Raw genomic sequence first — 20,222 nt, 5'->3', positions numbered from 1 at the left:
CCAGTTTAGATTTCGACCTACTTCTTTTATTTTTATTGAGGCTTCGCCGCCATGAGCCTCTGGGTCTGCCTCTGCTGCAATGTCCCGCAGGGTTCCAGTCTAACGCTTGTTTGCAGATTTCGTTTCCGCCCCTACGTATAGTGTGGGCGACCCAGCCCCACTTCCGATTGTAACCGATGGTTCCAAAATGATAATTTGCTGGCTCCACCACAAATCCTATATCCAACGCATTTACCCTATACTACACTTAACATACCAGTGAGTGACTGCTCTGGGAAACTCACTTAAGGTTTGACAGATGCAGCACTCACGCAGTTCAATTCCATTCAGTCCTTTTTATCGGTATTTATTGGTAGCGAGGTGGACGTGTTGCCAAAACAAACACTTGTAACAAAAAAATATATGACAACTAGGGGTCGCTATTATATCAAGACAAGATGATATGCAAAGGTGGAGGAGTATATGAATGTCAAACCTCGTATTTTTGTCACGAAGTTTGCGCTCCAAAATTACACTTCTTAAATGTTATAAAAGCTCAGCCGCAACTGAGAAAATTTCTTTTCTGTCGAAATAATCAGACGAATTAGTAGTGCGCGCCGTGTGTAAAATTATAGTCTAAAGGTTTTGTTAAAATTAGTTGTAAAATTGTGCTTATTTATCTAAAGATGTGTTTTTTTGTAAATTTTGCAGTGTAAAATCCTACTTAGTCTAATAGTACGGATAAAATAAAAAAAAGTGCTAAAGTCAAAAAAATAGTACGGTTAGTAAAACCACATGCAAAAAGTAACCTAAAAATAAATTGAAAATTGTATTTTAGTTAGTACGAATATTATTTCAAAAGCGAATACTGTGAAATAAGTGCCTAAACGAAAATACATCCAAGAAAAAGGTAATTGTTAGATATACAAGTAAAAAGTTATTATAAAAAGGAAAATAGTCACACGATAGGGTACTAATGCCTCCTGGCAGGTCCGATCAGAGGACCTTTTTCTTTTGATCCTTTCGCACAGGCTGAGGCGTGCCACCCGGAGTTGCACGAGTCGCTAAAGTGTCCCGATCTGCGCACGAAACACCAGTGATTCGTCATCTGTAAAGATTCGACAGAAAAGGGGACCTGTCACGTGCAAACACCGGGGCATCCAAGCAAACCACCATTTTGCATCCGCCATTGGAAGGTGGTATTTCGGAGTGCCATATCACCAGTGCCTGTCCAGTACCGTCGGCCATTTTGTAAGACCGAAGTCAACGACCAGCTTCTTGGCTATCCGTTTTGCCGGTGGCGAGCCGTCATCAGACAATCGGACATCTGCCACGCCGGTGGCGAACCATCATCAGACACTCGGACATCTGCCACGTCGGTGGCGAACCGTCATCTGACTCTCGGAGATCTGCCACGCCGGTGGCAAACCGTCATCAGAATCTCAGCCATCTGCCACGCCGGTGGCGAATTGTCATCAGCCTCACGGCCACCTACCACGCCGGTGGCGAACCGACAGCAACCTCTCGAGCCACTGCTTCAACGGTGGCGAACCCCCATCATCTGCTACAACCTACATCGACAACCTGCAATCAACGAGTCGCTTCGAGTTTCACCTGCGGCGAACCGTCCGTCGCGCTCCTCCATCGTAGTCGACCGCCAGCCACCAAGATCAACGAATCCACGGGCTAGAGGCCCAGCATGCAAGTACCCTATCTAAGAGTGTGACTAATTAGGGCCCAATGAGGGCAAATAAATCATAAACTATGAAATCCAATTGAGCAGGTTGTAGCGATTCATTTACAAACGCACATCCCTGGAGCAATAAGGCATTTTTGCAATTTTGTATTGTTTTCGTAAGCTTCGGACTCACAGAGAAGTCTTCAAGCCACGTCTTTTGATAATTATTCAGAAAATGATTTTCTTTAGGCTTTTAAGATATTTGAACGGTGTAAAACCTTTGCATTTCACGCAATCAAGAAAACAGGCACCCCTATTCTACAAGTGTTCCGCTTCAACAGTGTTCCTCTCTCTGGTAGGTACAAGTCATAAGGACTGATCAGTTCATGAACGAAACGGTAAGTTGGTGAATTAACGACCCTGAATGAAATTATCCCCACCCAGTGAGCTAGCAAGTTTCACGATCCCGAATTTCTGTTGCTATCGGCCACTGGTGACAACGACGATGAAGCTCATTGTTTAAGATCCAGTTGTGAGACCACCATGCCCGAATTATATACCGCAGGCATCTGTTGATGAACACCTGCAACCGTTGAGTGTTCTCCATTAATACACACCATGTTTCGCTAGCGTATAACAGCACAGATTTAACGTTAGAGTTGAATATTCGTATTTTGATGCATTCACTTATCTGTCTGTTTTCCAGATATTTCTTAAACTTGCAAGGCAGCCCTTGCTTTTTTGATCTGTGCGCCTATGTCGATCTTGGTACCGCCGTCTGACGCCATTTGGCTACCAAGACATTGGAAGCTTTCAACATTCTCCACTTATTGTCCGGCTACTGTGAAACTGGAAGGGGTCACCGTGTTTACATCCAGCAATTTGGTTTTGTTTTCGTTGATGACTAAACCTGCCGAAGAGGAGCGCTTGGCAAGGTCGTTGAGCTTACTGTGCATTAAAGAGCGCCGTTGAGCGAGGAGTGCAACGTCATCAAGTTATTTAAGTGCTCCAGGGTTATAGTGTGCCATAGCAGCCCGCGGTTTTATTCACGGTCAATCGCACCTACCAGAATCTCGTCGATTACGATGATGAGCAGTAACGGTGATACATACTTGCCTCACACCAGCTACGATTCGGATAGGATCGGACAAGACCCCACACGAGATGGCCTCGATTAGGCCGATGAATTTCTCAGGAACCCCCTTGCATCTCAGGGCGCCCCAAAAACTCTCGTGATTGAAACGGTCGAAAGTTTTTCGTAGTCAATTAATACCAAGTAAAGGGGCTCTTGGAATTCGTTGACTTGCTCCAGAATGATTCGGAGCGTGACAATATAGTCCACGCGGGATCTTTCGGCACGGAATTCAGCTTGCTGCCGCCAGAGTGTCGCATTGATCTTTTCCTGAATCCGGGCTAGGATAACTTTGCATAGAACTTTGAGAACAGTACACAGCAACATAATGGCTCGCCAGTTATCGCATACAGCCAGGTCACCCTTTTTGGGCACCTTCACTACCCGGGCAAAAGCCATGAACAGAATAACAAAACATGATGTGGACTTGATTGATATAAGTGATAAAAGAACAGGCAACAGTATCAAAAATTTAGCACCGAAATATCATTTAAATATCAAGATATGCTATGGATAAGAACAAACTAATGGCACATGATATTGATCACTTATTACATATAACATAACTTGATCTCCTCGTGATATTTCAGTGCAAAACATTGATATTGTCGTTTGATCTTTTATCTCTTATATCAATCATGTCCATATCTCATTTTGTTATCTTATCAACATTTGATATTATTTTCGTCTACTCGGGTAAGATACCTTGCATCCAGTCGACCGGGAAAGTTGCGGTGTCCCATGTGATATTACAAAATAAACAATGCAGTAGTTAAGCGGATGTTATGGGGTCAGCTTTGAGCATCTCTGCTGATATGCGATCAACCCCTGGGGCTTTATTTATTTATTTATTTGTTTAAATCTTTGTTTAAGTGTTTTTTTAATCTACAGATTAAGTTCAACACCGCGGGACTTTATTCGATTTCATGCTTTGGATGGCTGTTCGAATCTCTAGCAGTGATGGAGTTTCGGTATTGACGCGTATTATACGTCGGATCCTAGGTAGATCATGCCGGGGTGGTGGCCTGGCTGGCACTTGTAAACGTTGTTCGGAGTGCTCGAACCAGCGTTTCAGCTGGAATGTTGGATCAGTCAATAACTGACCATACGTCTTCGCCCCGCTTAAGCGTCGTGAGATATCTTATAGGAGGCGAATGTCCTCGCTTGCTGCGGCTCTCTCCTTCTTCGGCCAGAGAGTCCGCCCACGCTAGTTTGTCCTATCGTCATGAGCGTTTCACTTCCTTCTCCAGAGCGGATTATCGTTGACGGGCTAAGACTTCGGCTCCTCTGGTTTTTGATCGCTCTATCGCGGCTTTGGCCTTTCTTCGCTCCTTTGTCTTCCTCCAGGTTTCATCGGCGATCCATTGTTTTCTCTGGGTGCGCAGTTTACCCAGATTATTCTCGCTGGTGGCGATGAAGGCATTCTTGATGGCGGTTCATTAATCTTCCACACTGCCACCTTTCGGAATATCTGCAGCACGCGCCTCCAGGACCGTTTCACCGTGGCATCTTCCAGTTGGCGTGTGTTGAACCGTCGTCCAACTCTCTCCTCCTGCCGACGAATCCACGCAATGCGCAGGCGTATTTCGCCGATGAGGAGGTGATGATCAGACGCGGCACTACGTTTGTTCCGTACATCAAGAAGGCTCCGTTTCCATTTTCTGCTGTTGCTGGTCGATTGCTGATATGGTCGATTTGATTTTCTGTAAAGACGTCGTGGGAGACCTGACCTTGTGAACTGGTCGATAAGAGAAGAACGATCCCCCGATCACCATGTCGTTATAACCACAGAATTCTACGAACAGCTTTCCGTTTTCGCTCATTTCTCTGAGATGGCGTCCCATAATGCGCTCATGGCTCGAGTTGTCGGATCTGATCTTCACATTGAAGTCGCCCAAACAGATCTTGATATCATCATTCGGAATTCTATCAACGACGGCATTGAGTTGACTGTAACTCTTTGTCTTGCAGATCGGCAGCATCGGTTGGCGCATAACATTGGATTATAGTAAGGCTTCGGACCCGTGTTCTAAATCTGGCAACGATTATCCTTTTACTTATAGGTTCCCACTTCACAAGCGCAGAGTGTGCCTGGGCAATTAGTAGGAAGCCAACTCCGCGATGCCGGGGAGCGTGTTCACCTCGTAAACCAGAGTATAGCAGAATTTGTCCCAACGGCATTCTGTGTTTTTCATAGTTTGGCCAAAGGACTTCACTAAGTACCAGGATCTCAAGCTTCATGCGGCGTGCCTCATTGTCAAGTTGTGCCAATTTACCCTGCTGGGCTAGGGTTAAAACGTTCCATGTTCCTATTCGTGTCCGTTATTTCGCGCTAAGAGTCGTCGCCGTAAAATCATTCCGTATTCTTTCATTACCGGATTCTCGAACAAATTGATGTTTCTGGAACAGTAGGTTGTTGGCCCAAGGTTCCCTATCCACCGGTATGGGGCTGCCATCTTAGGTATAGCATCCGGGGAATAGCATTTCAGATAGACAGAAACAAAATAAATACAATTTGAACAGCAAAAAATGTTTTGTTCAACAATATGTCCCGTACCAATAAAGTTATAGTCAGGTACTGGTATTAAATGAAATAGCATTGGTCTTATAGGCAGGTACGGGGCCCTCCTTAGCCGTGCGGTAAGACGCCAGGCTACAAAGCAAGACCATGCTGAGGGTGGCTGGGTTCGATTCCCGGTGCCGGTCTAGGCAATTTTCGGATTGAAAATTTTCTCGACTTCCCTGGGCATAAAAGTATCATCGTGTTAGCCTCATGATATACGAATGCAAAAATGGTAACTTGGCTTAGAAACCTCGCAGTCAATAACTGTGGAAGTGCTTAATGAACACTAAGCTGCGAGGAGTCTTTGTCCCAGTGTGGGGATGTAATGCCTATAAGAAGAAGAAGAAGTATAGGCAGGTAATCAGAAATAATCGACGTGCAAAGAAGATTTGAATTAGGAAATCCTCAAATTTGGTGTCTTTTTATTGAAAAAATTGTATAGCTCTTTTTATCTCTAAGCCTTTTTATCATTGCTTTATTCGATTTTGCTTTATTTCCACGCATCATTTTGCTCTTACTGTGTGGATTTTATTAATAATATTATAGTATTTTATGTTACTTACGCGTTTTACGTTTTTTCGCGATTTTTGGAATCTACGCGGTTCCGGCTCCGGCTACCGGCTCAACGCAGCTAGTCGTCTGTTTTTTGTTTTGCGAACGATATGGGTGGTTCACCCAACAGCTAATGCAACTCGTGGTTCATTCGTCTCTTCCATGTACCGTCTTCCACCTGCACCCGGTCATAGATGGTACGCAGTCCTTTCCTTTCGATAACACTAAATGCACGACTTCCTCCATCTTCTCAAAGTTACATACTTGTTATTTACATGTATGGCCGTTTCCTTTATAGAACCTTTTCATTTTAGGCAGACAAATTCGCCGCATCGATTAGAGCAAGTTATTTAAGGTTTCCTTCCGAACATATTATAAATATTATGCAGCAAACTCTTAGGTTTCTGGTAGCAACGTGTGCCGTTCTTCTCTTGTCCCTATTGATTGCAAGAACGTGATTATTGGTCTTATAATATATGGTATCTCTAAATAGGATTTAGGAAATAGGATTTTAATTTTAGTTCCATCACAATTTTTTTGATTCAGGCCAATCACGCAGTAGATCTTCTTCTTCTTCTCATTGGCATTACATCCCCCACTGGAACAGTGCCACCTCGCAAACGGGAAACAAACCCAAACCCAAACCACCTTCAGCATGGTCTTGTTTTGTAGCCGCGCACCTTACCGCACGGCTAAGCAAGGCCCCGCAGTAGTTGAGTGCAATCAATCAAGCTTAGTCAAATAACTTCAACAATCTATAATACTATTATGTTTCTCTTGAAAATTACAGATTTAAATATTGCACGTATTCTTTATAATAAAATTCCAGTTGTACGCTTATCGTGTATTGTAAACCGACAATCAAATAGTGCTTCAAACATTTGTCATTAGTTAACAGTTTTCATAATGTTTATCAAAAAACTTACATTTGAATCTACACCACAACATGTTTTTCTTCCCTTCAATCGCCAGGAAATTTCGTCCAAGACGAAAGATCAACTAGCTGCCAACGGTTATTCGCTGCAAGAAGGTGACCTTGTAACAAGGATACATAATACCAACTGCAACGACTCGATGAGTTTAAAGGAAGCGAAAAAGATCATCGACGGTTGCAAGGAACGATTAACACTGGCCGTACTGCGGGACTCTACCAGTGCCACGCTGAACGCTGGCCTCGGCGGTGGCACCAGTTCCGGCATGCAATCGCCAGTCTATTCCCACACGGCTCAAGTCTCGAACTGTAGCAATATGGACGAGAATTACCTTAACGGAACGGGCGGAGGCTACTCCGGACAGAACCTGTACGTTCAACCACCGACCCGGCCATCAGCGATGAGTACGTTACTAGTAGATGATAAAAGCAACCTGACGCCACGCGGGAGATCACGAGGTCCACTAACAGATATTTCTTTACAACAATTAGACAGACCCAGTACGCCTCCAGGGGCAACGAGTAGCCGAGTGGGCGACGGAACAACCAGTGGTGGTGGACATAGTCGATCGCGTAGTACCGTTGATGAACCACCACGACCTCCTCCGCCACGAGGTGAGGACTTTTACAGTACGAGGCGGCCGTTACACGACGAGAAACCCACCTCGGAGCCTCGATACATCACATTCCAGAAAGAAGGCTCCGTCGGCATCCGGTTATCGGGAGGTAATGAAGTGGGTATTTTTGTCACCGCTGTGCAGCAAAATAGTCCAGCAGCTGCACAAGGGCTGGTACCTGGTGATAAAATTATTAAAGTAAACGATATGGACATGAACGGAGTTACCAGAGAAGAGGCAGTTCTCTATCTGCTTAGTTTACAAGATCGTATCGATCTGATTGTACAGTACTGTAAGGACGAATATGACAATATCACCGCCCAACAAAGAGGAGATTCCTTCCACATTAAGACTCATTTCCACTGCGAGAACCCCTCAAAGGGTGAACTCTCGTTCAAGGCAGGTGACGTGTTCCGGGTGATAGACACCTTGTATAACGGAGTAGTCGGTGCGTGGCAGGTTCTACGCATCGGGCATGGCCATCAAGAACTACAACGTGGCGTAATCCCTAACAAAGCACGCGCTGAAGAACTGGCAACAGCGCAGTTCAATGCTACAAAGAAAGAGATGAACGCCTCCGAATCCAGAGTTAGCTTCTTCCGGAGACGGAGATCCACACATCGTCGGTCTAAGTCACTGTCCAGGGAAAACTGGGATGACGTTGTATTCTCGGATTCCATCTCCAAGTTCCCTGCGTATGAGCGAGTAGTGCTGCGACATCCGGGCTTCGTGCGACCGGTGGTGCTCTTCGGTCCAGTATCAGATATAGCTCGAGAACGACTTGTTAAGGACTTTTCCGATAAATACACAGCACCTTTACAAGACGACGATAAAGGCTCGTCTAAATGTGGCGGTATTGTGCGGCTGTCAAATATTCGTGATATCATGGATCGTGGCAAACATGCGCTCCTGGACATCACACCGAACGCCGTAGATCGTCTGAACTACGCACAATTCTATCCGATAGTAATATTCCTGAAAGCGGATACCAAACACAATATCAAACAGCTGCGGCAAGGTTTGCCAAAATCGCAGCACAAGAGCAGTAAAAAGCTATTTGAACAGTGCCAAAAATTGGAGCGCCTGTGGTCGCACGTATTCAGCACCATCATCAATCTGAACGATCCGGACACGTGGTACCGGAAGTTGCGGGATTCTATTGACCAGCAGCAGAGCGGGGCCGTTTGGATGTCGGAGACGAAGGTAAGTTCGATTTGTGGAAAGAATTTTGATGCCAAGATCGTAGCATTTGATGTTTAAATGTTTAGCATTATCACGGTAATGGTAATTTCAAAACGTAGATTTTTAGAAAGTTTATGTACGTCAGCATCGTATGCATCATTGGTAAAACAGTTATCTCTTCGTGTGATCGATCTACTCTAGATGATTTATTGTATGGGCAACTGAGTTAGTGGGAGTATTTTTCTAAAAAATTTCAACTCGTATTTCAAGGATATCGGAGATGTTCCGTCGCTTCTACCTAATTAACAGATATAAGGGAGAGACGGGCATACTATGTATCCATAATCTCTTGCAATTGGAGCAGAAGCGATTGCCATATGATCACTAAGTCTGTGGAACTCGTATGCGAAAGAAAGTTGATCGACAGACAATATCATCTATTATGACAATTGTAATGTCGTTATTGAATGATTATCGTCACTCCTTGCTAATCATTCGTCGTTATATTTCTTTTTCGTTTTATTTGATTAGCAACAACTGAGACAACGATGTCCAAGCTAAGTTACTATTCATGTGTTTATACAGCATGCGGCTAGCAGAAATAATTCATGATCCTGGAAGGTCCATAACATTTTTCACTGTCACTACTGTCTTTTAGCTTGTTCTGTCCACGCCTTTTAGCAGCCTGAAATAGCTACTGCTGAGGCCTTCGAAAGAAACTGATTTTAGAAAATTAAATCAAACATTCTAGCGCAGATCGATCACTTTTTAGAGAATCGTAGAATTATAAATTAATTAAAATTTGGTAAAACGTGTGCACGTCAATTTTATGTGTAGTTTCTGGTAATGGGATGAACAATAATTTCATTTACTTCCTCACATGGCTTCCTATATCACAATCAGCGGGTGGAATTCACATCGGACATATTTCTACCTTATCTTCAACCACCTTGTCCGCTATCGTGCTGCAGCTATGTGCCACCTCCCAGTAGATTTGTGAACTATTCTCCTCGGTACCCCTATCGCTATTCAATGCCAAGCTATTGGCCATCTTCATCGACTAATCAATACCCACATCCTCAATTACATTCTGTACCCATACCAACTGTGCCAACCATGTCATCATATCAACTGTCAGTTGAAAAACAATTACAACAAGCCGCCCATAATGCACCGAAATCGATCGCTAACCCGAACAATAGCTACCTACCGATACCCCTACACAACCAAGTGAATCACTCTAGCTCTATGCCAGGACTTACAAACACAATCAGGCAACCATCATCACTGAGTTTGCAAACATCATTCGGGAAGTCTTCCACCCCAAGCGTCGATCAGCTCTCGGATATCGATAATAATATGCGCATCGAACGAGCGACCCCCTATTATAACAACCAATCACCTCCGACCCTGAATGGAACTGATTCTAACAATCCGACTAACCATTTTTCGGCAATGAATAGTGACACTAATACTGAACAAGTAGTCCAAAACTGTAGAATAACTGATACTAATCGACTGAACATTAAAAATAATCCGCATCGGAAGTCTAATGGTCTCGTGCACGACAAGCATGGCTTAGCATATATTGACAACTGACATCCAAAAGAACTTAGAAGAAGATATTCTTGCAACAGCTAAACTAATTTTTCAAATAAATTTTATAACAGATCTATGTATAACTGCATGAGACGTACTAACATTATCCTAACAACAGTTGTAATATATGTACATTGTTTATCGAACAATTTTGTCCATGGAGTCTAACAGTGTGATTTTTCTCTGTTTTATTTTCATATATATTCGTCCCCGCTTCCAACAAACAAACAAACAAATTCAACACTAATCATAATGAAACAAATTTACAAAACAACTCATATATTTCATGGTCGTCATAATCATCGCAAATCAACCCACTGTCCGTATATCCATTATTTCATTGCTCCTCCAAAACGAACTTTCCACCGAACCCGTTATTCCCTGTATCGCGCTTGTATCCCGGCGAGTAGCCCGTAGAGTCCCTGTCCGATGATTTCCTCTTCCCCATGACCACCTCTCGACTGTCCTACGCCTCGAGTCCGGAATCGGACCTGGAACTGAGCCCGGGCCCGTCGGCCTCGCTATCATTAGGCAACTTACCGCAATTGGTGAAGTCAAGCTCTGACCCTTCGATCGCCACTAATCAGGATAACTTGGATAGGGATAGAGAACTCGGTGACGGAATGCCACCACCATACACGGTAAGCTAACAGCATCCCTTATTTATTCTTTATACATATATTTATATCAGACCATGTACGCAGTATATATTCAACACCCATCGTGAACCAAATTACATTCATCCAACATTTCATCAATTAACTTCTCGGTTTTGTATATTTATACATGCGTAACGAAGTTCATGCAACACTAGTAGACCAAGCCCAAACTTTCAATCGTATTTCTTGAAGAACATGCTCGTTTCTGTTTAACCAATTTTGTTAAAGAGCTGAATTGATTTCACCAGTCAATAACGTTTCAATTTTCTGATTAGCCCTCTCGTTCAAGAATGCAAAACAAAAAAAGAAAAGTTCGATTTATGCATATGCACAACATATGATAGATTTAGTTTGGAAAATTGAATTGCGGGCATGCAAACATCACATGCTCTGCCGATTCTACCTCACCTACACATTCTGGGCAGAATCTGCGAACCCGAACCTATGCAGGAAGCTTTTAAAGCAACCATGTTCAGACAACACCTGTGATAGGTGGAAGTTGACCTGACCATGCTTCCTACTAAAGCCTGTCCACGTTAGATTTCGGACAGTTCGATTATGCTCAATCGATTTGTCACCATTACATCAATTTGGAGTAAGCAAAAAGTATGCTGAAATAAGCACATAGACCGGAGAGATTTAGCTGTCATGTAAATGGATTGTCTCCGTAGTTTGTAAAAATGTTTAAAAATCGCGTTGTAAGATGGGTGTCCGAAATTTAACGTGGACAGGCTTTAATCCAATTCTGTAAGTCCAACGACTTTTGACTGCAGTGTCCCATGCTCTTTGCCATTTCAGCAACGAATCTGTTCTCTTGACACGTTGCACTTGCACCAAGTCCCTGTTGTTGAAGCATTCTACATCTTCCTCCAGAAGTATGTCTATCGGCATCATCCCAGCAATGACGATAACCGCCTTATAAGATATGGTGCGGTATGCGCTTGCAACCCGCAGACAGATCAGCCGGTATACCCTGATTAATATCTTAATCAGCCTCTAGTGCTTCGGACAATGCTTGTACACCGTATCGTATAATAGACAATACTACACCCGCTATAAGCCTCCTACGCACCTGACTCTGCACCGCCGATCTGTTGGACATCATTCGCGTGAAAGATTTTATCCCCAATGCAGCCCTTTGGCATACATAATCATGGCTCGTAAAATTGAGCTTATCGTCGATCATCACGCCCAGATGCTTTAATGACCTCACGAAATTAACTGTGCAGGTCCCTACATTTATCCTCGCATGCTGCAAACCATGGTGGTAATGCACCACACAACCTCAGTCTTGCGATGTGTTAACGCCCACCTCCTTGCGTTGAGCTATTCTTCGACTCTCCTAATCGCATATGAAGCTTTCAATTCAACTTCGTCAAGAGATTTAAGCATAATACATGATATTCCACAGAACCGGTTCGAGGATCGAACCCTGTGGAACACCTGCTGACACTTCAATCGAATGCTGATCAATGCTGTAAATGAAAATAATCGAGGCTCTTAAAATGTATGAAAAATGGACCTGAAAACTTACGAAATATTTGGCTCTCCATAAATTTTTCTAAAATTTTCGTTTTCTTTGAAACTTCCCAATTCAAATTAAGTTCATACATCGAGCTTCCTACAGAACTTTTTGACCATTGGAGACTTCCGAGCGTATTGAAAGTAGGATTCCGCGCCCCTTCCTAGAGAGCCTTTCGAGCCTCTAGAAGAAAGGCTTCCGAGTCTCTTGAAAGGCGGTTTTCGAGCCACTTAAAAGGAAGCTTCAGAGCATCTTGGAAGGACGCCTCTGAGCTGCTAGAAAGTATGCTTCCAAGCCTGTTGAAAAAAGAATTCCAAGCTCTTTGAAGAGAGGATTCCGAGCCTCTTGAAAGATAGCTTCTAATCCCCTTCAAGGAAGGCTTCCGAACCTCTTGAAAGGAGGCTGTCGAGCCTCTTGAAAGACCTTACGAGCCATTTTATGCAAGGCTTTCGAGCCAATTGAAAGGACGCTTTTGAGCCTCTTGAAAATACGCATCCAAGCCACATTAAAAAATAATTCCTAGCATCTTGATGGGAGGTTTTAGAGCTCTTGAAAGGAGGCTTCCGAGCCTCTTGAAGAGTCTGCCAAGCCTATTGAATGGCGGCTTTTGAGCCCCTGAAAGGAGGCTCCGGAGTATCTTGAATAAACACTTTTGAGCCTTCCGAGCCTCTTGAATGGCGGTTTTTAGCCCCTTAAAAATAAGGCATTGGAGTATCTTGAATGGACGCTTTCAAGCCTCTTGAACGAAAAAATCCGAGCCTCCTAAAGGGAGGCTCAAGCCTTTTGAAATTAGGCTTCCGAACCACTCGAAAGGAGACTTCCGAGCCTCTTGAAAAGAGCCTTCCGAGCCTTTTTTAGAAAATGTCTTCCGAACCTTTTAAAAGAAGGCTGGCAATCCATTTAAAAGGAGGCTCCGAAGTATCTTGAATTGACGCTTCCAAGCCCTTTGAAAAAAGAATTCCGAGCCTCTTAAAGAAGGATTCGAGTCTTTATAGAAAGAAGGAGGCCTCCAGCCTCTTGAAGAAAGCCTTCCGAGCTTTTTTAAGAGAGCCTTCCTTGTAATTCATCCACCATTATACATTTTTGTCCGAGGTATCCCGTGGGCCCCAGGTTGAGAACCGCTGATCTAGTGTAATCAATGCACAGTACCTAATACCTCTCCTATTTAAACCACGCGCTCTTAGTTCTGCATACCTAAATTCACTCAAATACACGACGTTTTTCGTGGATATCAACATTTGAAATTCTGACCATACTTGCGTTATATTAGTAGAGATGGCACTTCAAGTTTTATCGCACCAAATTGTTTTACGTAGTTCACGTCGAGCTGTCGTGTCTTGTGCATAACCTTCTAATTTTTTTCACGGTATTTCACTAGGTACTGAATGTATTTCAAAGTACTACAGATAATACATTGAAAGTTTGGGCAAACCTTTTTTTTAACATAAATAACAGTTTATTCTTCATCGCTTACAAAGAATCCGTATGATCATTCGGCTCATCCGCGGCGAATGACCGTTGATAACAAATATGGATTCTCTGCAAAGGGTAACATTGGTGCCCCTCTACCACCAGAAGATGCCATATATGGTTCCTCAAGGCCACCTCCGCCCATACAGCACAATAACAGCTCCGGGACGAATCACTTCGGACCAGGTAAGTTGCACACACCGACTTTATTGGGATCCTTCCCGAGCCGCGAAGTACATGAAACTTTAAACAACAGTTCCAGATCTACCACCTCGGATAGACCGCGCCTCCAAACCTCCCAACACTACAACAACGAGCACACCGGCTTCGTCGCTTCCGTCCCGGAACTCCAGTACCGGTGGAACCCTTGGTCGATCGGCCCAGGAACGGCTGTTCGGTAACAAGGCATCCACCGACAATCTGGACCAATCGGCCGATGATTACGCCACTAGGAGCCAGATGCTTGGACCTACCCCCGAAAAACGGGGAACCGTTACCAATGGTTTAAGCTCTTTAGAACGAGCCCAAAATTCATCGCTGGATCGAAACCGAACCGGTCAACCTCCGCCACCGGGAAATCCAACGACGCCGAACAAAGCGAACGGATCGTACGATAGCGTGTCGAGCTATGATTCATACAACGCTACCCAACTTACGGCGCAGAATATGAGGTTAGGACCCAATGCGCCCGATGATCTTAAATCGGTGCCGAAGTAAGTCGTATTACGTAATTGCACCAGGGACGGTTTTCAGTGACGAATTTTATAGATATAAAGTAACAATTCGGTAAGTTGTAACAACTGATTGATTCGTGTTTCATCCATTTATGTTCATAGTGCGCGGAATGGCAACGGTTTGACACCGAACCAGTCCAACGTATCGGACTTCAACCGAAGTTCGGGAAGTAACGATCTTCTGATGACACCGCCCAGAAGTGGACACATGCATCCTGATAGGAATAATTTCAACGGTAAGTTTGATCTATGGAATGGAATTCATATGCTTCATAACATACCTGTAGGATATTCGGATGATGAAACAGGATATTTATATCACTCGGATAAGAATTTCACTAGGCTTTATTTCACTTCACACAGCCTGTCACAAACCACCCACTCGCTCTCGGTGTCGGAAACTAACTGCCTCCTCATCATATATATCAGTGCCTACTTTGATCTCTCTGATACTATTAGGGCAAGACCCTACAACCCCCCTTAACCTTTATTTGCTTAATATGGGATAAAATCTTTAAATCTACTTGGTTCTACTCTAGTACGTTTATCGCGATTTCCTTGACTTTCCTCTGTTTTCTTCTCCGCTGACGCAATCTTTTTTAAATGAGCTACGTTACGCCTATATTCCTTCCCTGATTCAACGGATTCAACTGTTACATCCCCTCCTACTTTCCTTATGACCTTGAACTCTTCTGCTGAGAAATCTGTATCCAACTTGTTATTCTTCTTCATCCTTTTCATTATTACTCTGTCACCAGTTTGGATGTCACTTTCGTTCGCCTTTCGTTTTGAATCCGCATACACCTTCCCTTTCTCTTTGGCCACTGCATCTCGATCTCGTACTTCCTCATCATTCAAAATTTCTGCTTCAATTCTTGGTAATTTACTACGAATTTTTCTGCCGAACATCAATTCCGCGGGTGATTTACCAGTTGTACTATGATTTGTTGCATGATAGGTCAGCAAATATTGCCGAAGTTCCGATTTCCAATCTTTGCCCAACTCCTGCGCAATTTTCAATCTTTTCAAAATAGATCTATTCTGCCGCTCAACTTCGCCATTCATTGCAGGCCAGAAAGGAATAGTATTCACCAAGGTAATACCATTATTTTCACAGAATTTGCGAAACTCTTCACATTTGGAACTGAATTGCGGACCATTATCGACTCGTAATGTTTTTGGTATTCCAAACCGACTAAAAATAGTAGCAAGCTCTTTTATGGTATCCGTAGCTGTTATCATCTCCATAACACAAACTTCGGTGAAACGGCTATAATAATCGATTACAACAAGTAAATATTGCCCTTCTGGTAATGGCCCAAGGAAATCTGCTGCAATATCTTTCCACGGTTGTTCTGGAAGTGCTCGGCGCACCATTGGTTCTGGAGCATTTGGCGCCGATACCAAAGTACACCCTTTACATTGTTTGACGTATTTCTCCACATCCTGGTCCATTCGTGGCCACCAAACGTTTGTTCTTAGATGACTCTTCATCATTCTCATCCCTGGATGTCCTTCGTGAGCTAGCTGTAATACTCTATCTTGTAAACTTGCGGGAATGACAATTCGGTCCACTCGTAACAGGACAGTACCAATAACACAAAGCTCTGTAGAGATGACTCTGTAAGCAATAGGCATGTCTTTTTCGCGATCAGTTTTAATAAGTTCAATGACCTTGGTTATTTCGGGATCATTCCGGCTGGCTGCTTCAATTTCGTTCCATTTCAATGCAACGGATGAGCTTGCTGAAGTAGCTATTTCCCTAATTATTAGTTCCTCCTCTGCGTCAAAGGCCCTTGGCTTTACTGTTGTTAACCGAGAAAGACAATCTGCAATGTTCTGGTTTCCAGGGATATGAACGACTTGGTAATCAAATGACTGAAGCCGCAAAACCCATCGTTCAATCCGAGCACAAGGCTTCGATCGCGGAGTGAACAGATATTCCAGGGCTTTGCAGTCTGTCATTAGCTCGAAAGGTTTTCCGTGCAGATACATATTAAAACGTTCCACGCTCCACACCAGTGCCAATGCCTCTTTCTCCGTTTGGCAATAACGACGTTCTGTGTCCGTCAGAGATTTAGATGCATAGCTTATCACGCGAGATTCTCTAGAGCCATTTGTTTGAATCAGTATGGCACCTAAACCAGAAGGACTAGCGTCCGCAATCACTGTAGTTTTATCCTCGATATCGAAAAAAAACTAGTTGCGTAGCAGCTGCCAGGTTTTTTTTGATTTCCTGAAAAGCGCAGTCATGTTCTGCCAGACAAATTTAACTTCTTTTCTTGTCAAGTCACGCAACGGTTCAGCTGTTGTAGCGAGGTCAGGGATAAACTTGTTGAGATAGTTGGCCAAACCAAGAAAACTTCGTACTTCCGATTCACACGAAGGAGAACGGAACGATAGAATAGCTTCAACCTTTGTATTAGATGGACTGACCCCTTCCTTCGTTATATAGTGACCAAGAAATTCAAGTTTTGTCACCCTGAACTCACATTTCTCCCAATTAAGTTCTACACCACGTTCTTTAAACTTATCGAGCACCTACAAAATACATAGTTCGTTATGTTAAAATTTTATTTATCTTTTATTAACTTATTCCTTACAGTACCTTCTTCAAGTTATTATCGTGAATTTCCTTCGTTTCTCCTTCAATAATCACGTCATCCAGGTACCAGTATGTCCCTACGCAGCCTGAGAGTATTTCCTCCATTATTCTTTGGAATATCTCGGGAGCTGTGACAAGTCCAAACGGCAATCGTTTGAATCTGAATAATCCTTTGTTAGTGATAAAAGTTGTCACATCTCGAGAATCTTCATCCAGCTCAATCTGGTGAAACGCTTCACGGATATCTAGTTTGCTCCATATCTTTCCCTTGCCCAATCTTGCTAGATACTCGTCTACTACTGGCAATGGAAAGTGCTCCCGAACAACCGCTTCATTGACTCTTCTCAAGTCCAAACAAATCCTAGGTTCACCTGAGGCTTTTCCAACTATCACTAATGGAGAAACCCAGGTGGCCGGACCTTGTTTGACTTCGATGATGTCGCGCTTTAGTAATTCTTCCAGCTTTCGATTTACTGCTTCCTCCATTGGTATTGGTACCCTACGTAGTGGCTGAAATACCGGCCGTGCATCTGGATTCAATGTTATATACGCTTTGACACCATTAATTTTACTGAACGGCTTACTTTCTGCCCTCACGTTGTTGACCTCTATTCCGACTTTCAACACTCCCAGCTTTTTAGCAGTCGCATCACCTAAGATATCTTTCTGTCCTCCTTTAACGACGAAAAACTCCGCCGTAGCCTTTCTACGTCCAATTGATACTTCAGCCTTGAACGTACCAACCACATCAAGGGGCTTATCGCTTCCGTACCCTTTCAAAACACGTGACGATCCCTTTGTCGAAGCCAATACCGTCACCTTCATCTTCTTCAGAATTTCCCATGTTTCCAGCCGAATCAGGTTTGCATCGGCACCAGAGTCAATCAAAACGTTCACCGCAACACCTCCAATAGTTCCACTCAATACATTGCTGTCATTTCCTCCATAGAATGCGTAATATACTTTCGTTTGTGCTGGAATGGTCTCCTTCTTTTCCGTACTCTCCTCTATATTCGATGTTGTCCCATTTTCGACATTGTAGATCCTTCCTGGTTTCCTTGTAGTTCCTGATCTTGGTTTCTGACGCTTACAGACAGATTCGAAATGACCCAACTCACGACATCGACGACACATTCGACCACGTGCTGGACAGTCCAGTGATTTAGCTGAATGTCCCACCTTTCCACAAGAACTGCAAAGTGTCCTCGAAAAAAGTTGTCCTGGCCATTTACGCTTATATGATGTCCCGGATGGTTGTCCACGATACGTTCTACGATCGACTTCTGGGACCCTCTCCTGTGCTGGTCTAGATGGTTCTGCTCTCAGTACTTCATATACAGCTGATTCTCGAGTTGCCTTTTCACCGTCCTTTAGCTCCTTCATCTGTTGATCCGTATCTTCAATTGTTGCAGCAATTTCCTCAATTTCACTGATGGTACGATCTCGCTTGAGTATAGACTTTCGGAGCTCGTCGGAACGGCAGTTCTCCACTATGACATCGATGAGATAAATTTCCTTCAGAATTTCTGTGACCTCCGCTGAATGCTTCTCGAAACCACAATTCAATGCCTGTTGCCGCAAGCGTATGACATAGTGCGAAAACTTTTCGTTTTCTTCTTGCTTTAACTTGCGGAGCTTTCGACGCTCAATCACATCCTGTCTACCTGCTTGAAAGTACGCATCCAGTAGTTCGATCGCCAAATCATACACCTTTGGCTCTAATGCTACCAATGGTGTTTTAGCATGCCCAGGCAAACTTCGGAAAATTCTCTGCAGCTCGACCCCACCCAAATGAAGCAGTTTGGCTCGTTTCATTTTCTGGTCATTTATACCGTAGGCTTCGAAATAACACTCCAGAGACCACTTCCAAGCCTCCCATTCTCGAGAAAGTTTGTTTTTCTCGATAATTTCACAGCGGAACGCAGGTATTTGACGCGCCTCTTCCATCTGTAACAGTAGTATACACAAAAATTTCCACTATGTTACATATGTATCATCTACTCTTTATGTGAAACATGTGGTCGACCTTCAACTGGAAAGTCAAAACTTCGTATTGCGCTACTCTTGTTTTATGTTATATGAAATGGTATCGGATGATGGCTACTACAATAGATTCTTAATACTGTTTTTTTTTTCAGAAATCATTTATATATTGTGTCTCAGGTATAACTGGGTAATGAAAATTGCAATGAAGAAAACCAAAAGAAACTTTATTTTCAAAGTCCCACAGATGGTTCTTGAAACCAGTCCGAAATATAGTTGTTGCCTTGGAAATGGAAATTTTTTCTAAAACGGTACTAGTCTTTCATATACATATGTATGCTTAGAACGCTACTGGTTCTAAAACCCTTAGAACGCTACTGGTTCCATATTCCAAGCATGCTACTTGTTCTCAATCTTCTTAATGCTAAAATTTGTTTATTCCAAGAACGCTACTGGTTCGAAATACTCTCCTACCTACCGAAATAGCGCTCCTAGTTCCAAATCCTTAGAACGCCTCTGGTCCTATATTTCTAGAACGCTACTGGTTCTATATTCCAAGAACGTGATTTGTTCTTATTCCTCTTAATGCCAAAACATGTTTACTGCTAGAACGCTACTGGTTCCAAACATTTTTTTTTAACACTCCTTCCAACTACTAACTAACACTAGTTCCAAGTCCTTAGAACGCTACTGGTTCAAAATCCTCAGAACGCTACTGGTTCTAAATCCTTAGAACGCTACTGGTTCTACATCCTTAGAACGCTACTGGTTCTACATCCTTAGAACGCTACTGGTTCTTAATCCTTAGAACGCTACTGGTTCTAAATCCTTAGAACGCCACTGGTTCTCGATGTTATCAACACAATCTTGGATTGCTATTGGTTCTCCACCCTTAGGACGCTACTGGTCCCAAATCTTTGAAACGTTTCTGGCTATTGCCAAATTAACTTCAAACGCAATTCTTGAACGCCAGTCACTCCTATTCTCAGAACGCTACTGGTTCTTCTAGAACGCTA

The 20,222-nt window shown here is 43.3% G+C and overlaps 1 protein-coding gene across 9 annotated transcripts in view; it reads left to right on the top strand.

The window, feature by feature from the left end:
• The window catches only part of LOC134220672 (tight junction protein ZO-1), a 192,624-nt gene that overhangs the window by 144,497 nt on the left and 27,905 nt on the right, over positions 1-20,222 (top strand). For 5 of the 9 annotated variants that reach the window (XM_062699772.1, XM_062699774.1, XM_062699769.1 and 2 more), the window contains 5 exons: positions 6,877-8,655; positions 10,644-10,874; positions 13,893-14,070; positions 14,141-14,597; positions 14,721-14,854. In XM_062699772.1, coding sequence (XP_062555756.1) covers positions 6,877-8,655; positions 10,644-10,874; positions 13,893-14,070; positions 14,141-14,597; positions 14,721-14,854 — 2,779 coding nt within the window. The remainder of the gene's footprint in view (positions 1-6,876; positions 8,656-10,643; positions 10,875-13,892; positions 14,071-14,140; positions 14,598-14,720; positions 14,855-20,222) is intronic. The other 4 variants (XM_062699773.1, XM_062699770.1, XM_062699771.1 and 1 more) reach the window with 4 other exon arrangements.

The sequence above is a fragment of the Armigeres subalbatus genome, chromosome 3 (genome assembly GCF_024139115.2).
Source record: "Armigeres subalbatus isolate Guangzhou_Male chromosome 3, GZ_Asu_2, whole genome shotgun sequence".
Taxonomy (NCBI): Eukaryota; Metazoa; Arthropoda; class Insecta; order Diptera; family Culicidae; genus Armigeres; species Armigeres subalbatus.
The sequence above is the reverse complement of the archived record's forward strand: the minus strand, read 5'-3'. Positions and strand labels throughout refer to the sequence as shown.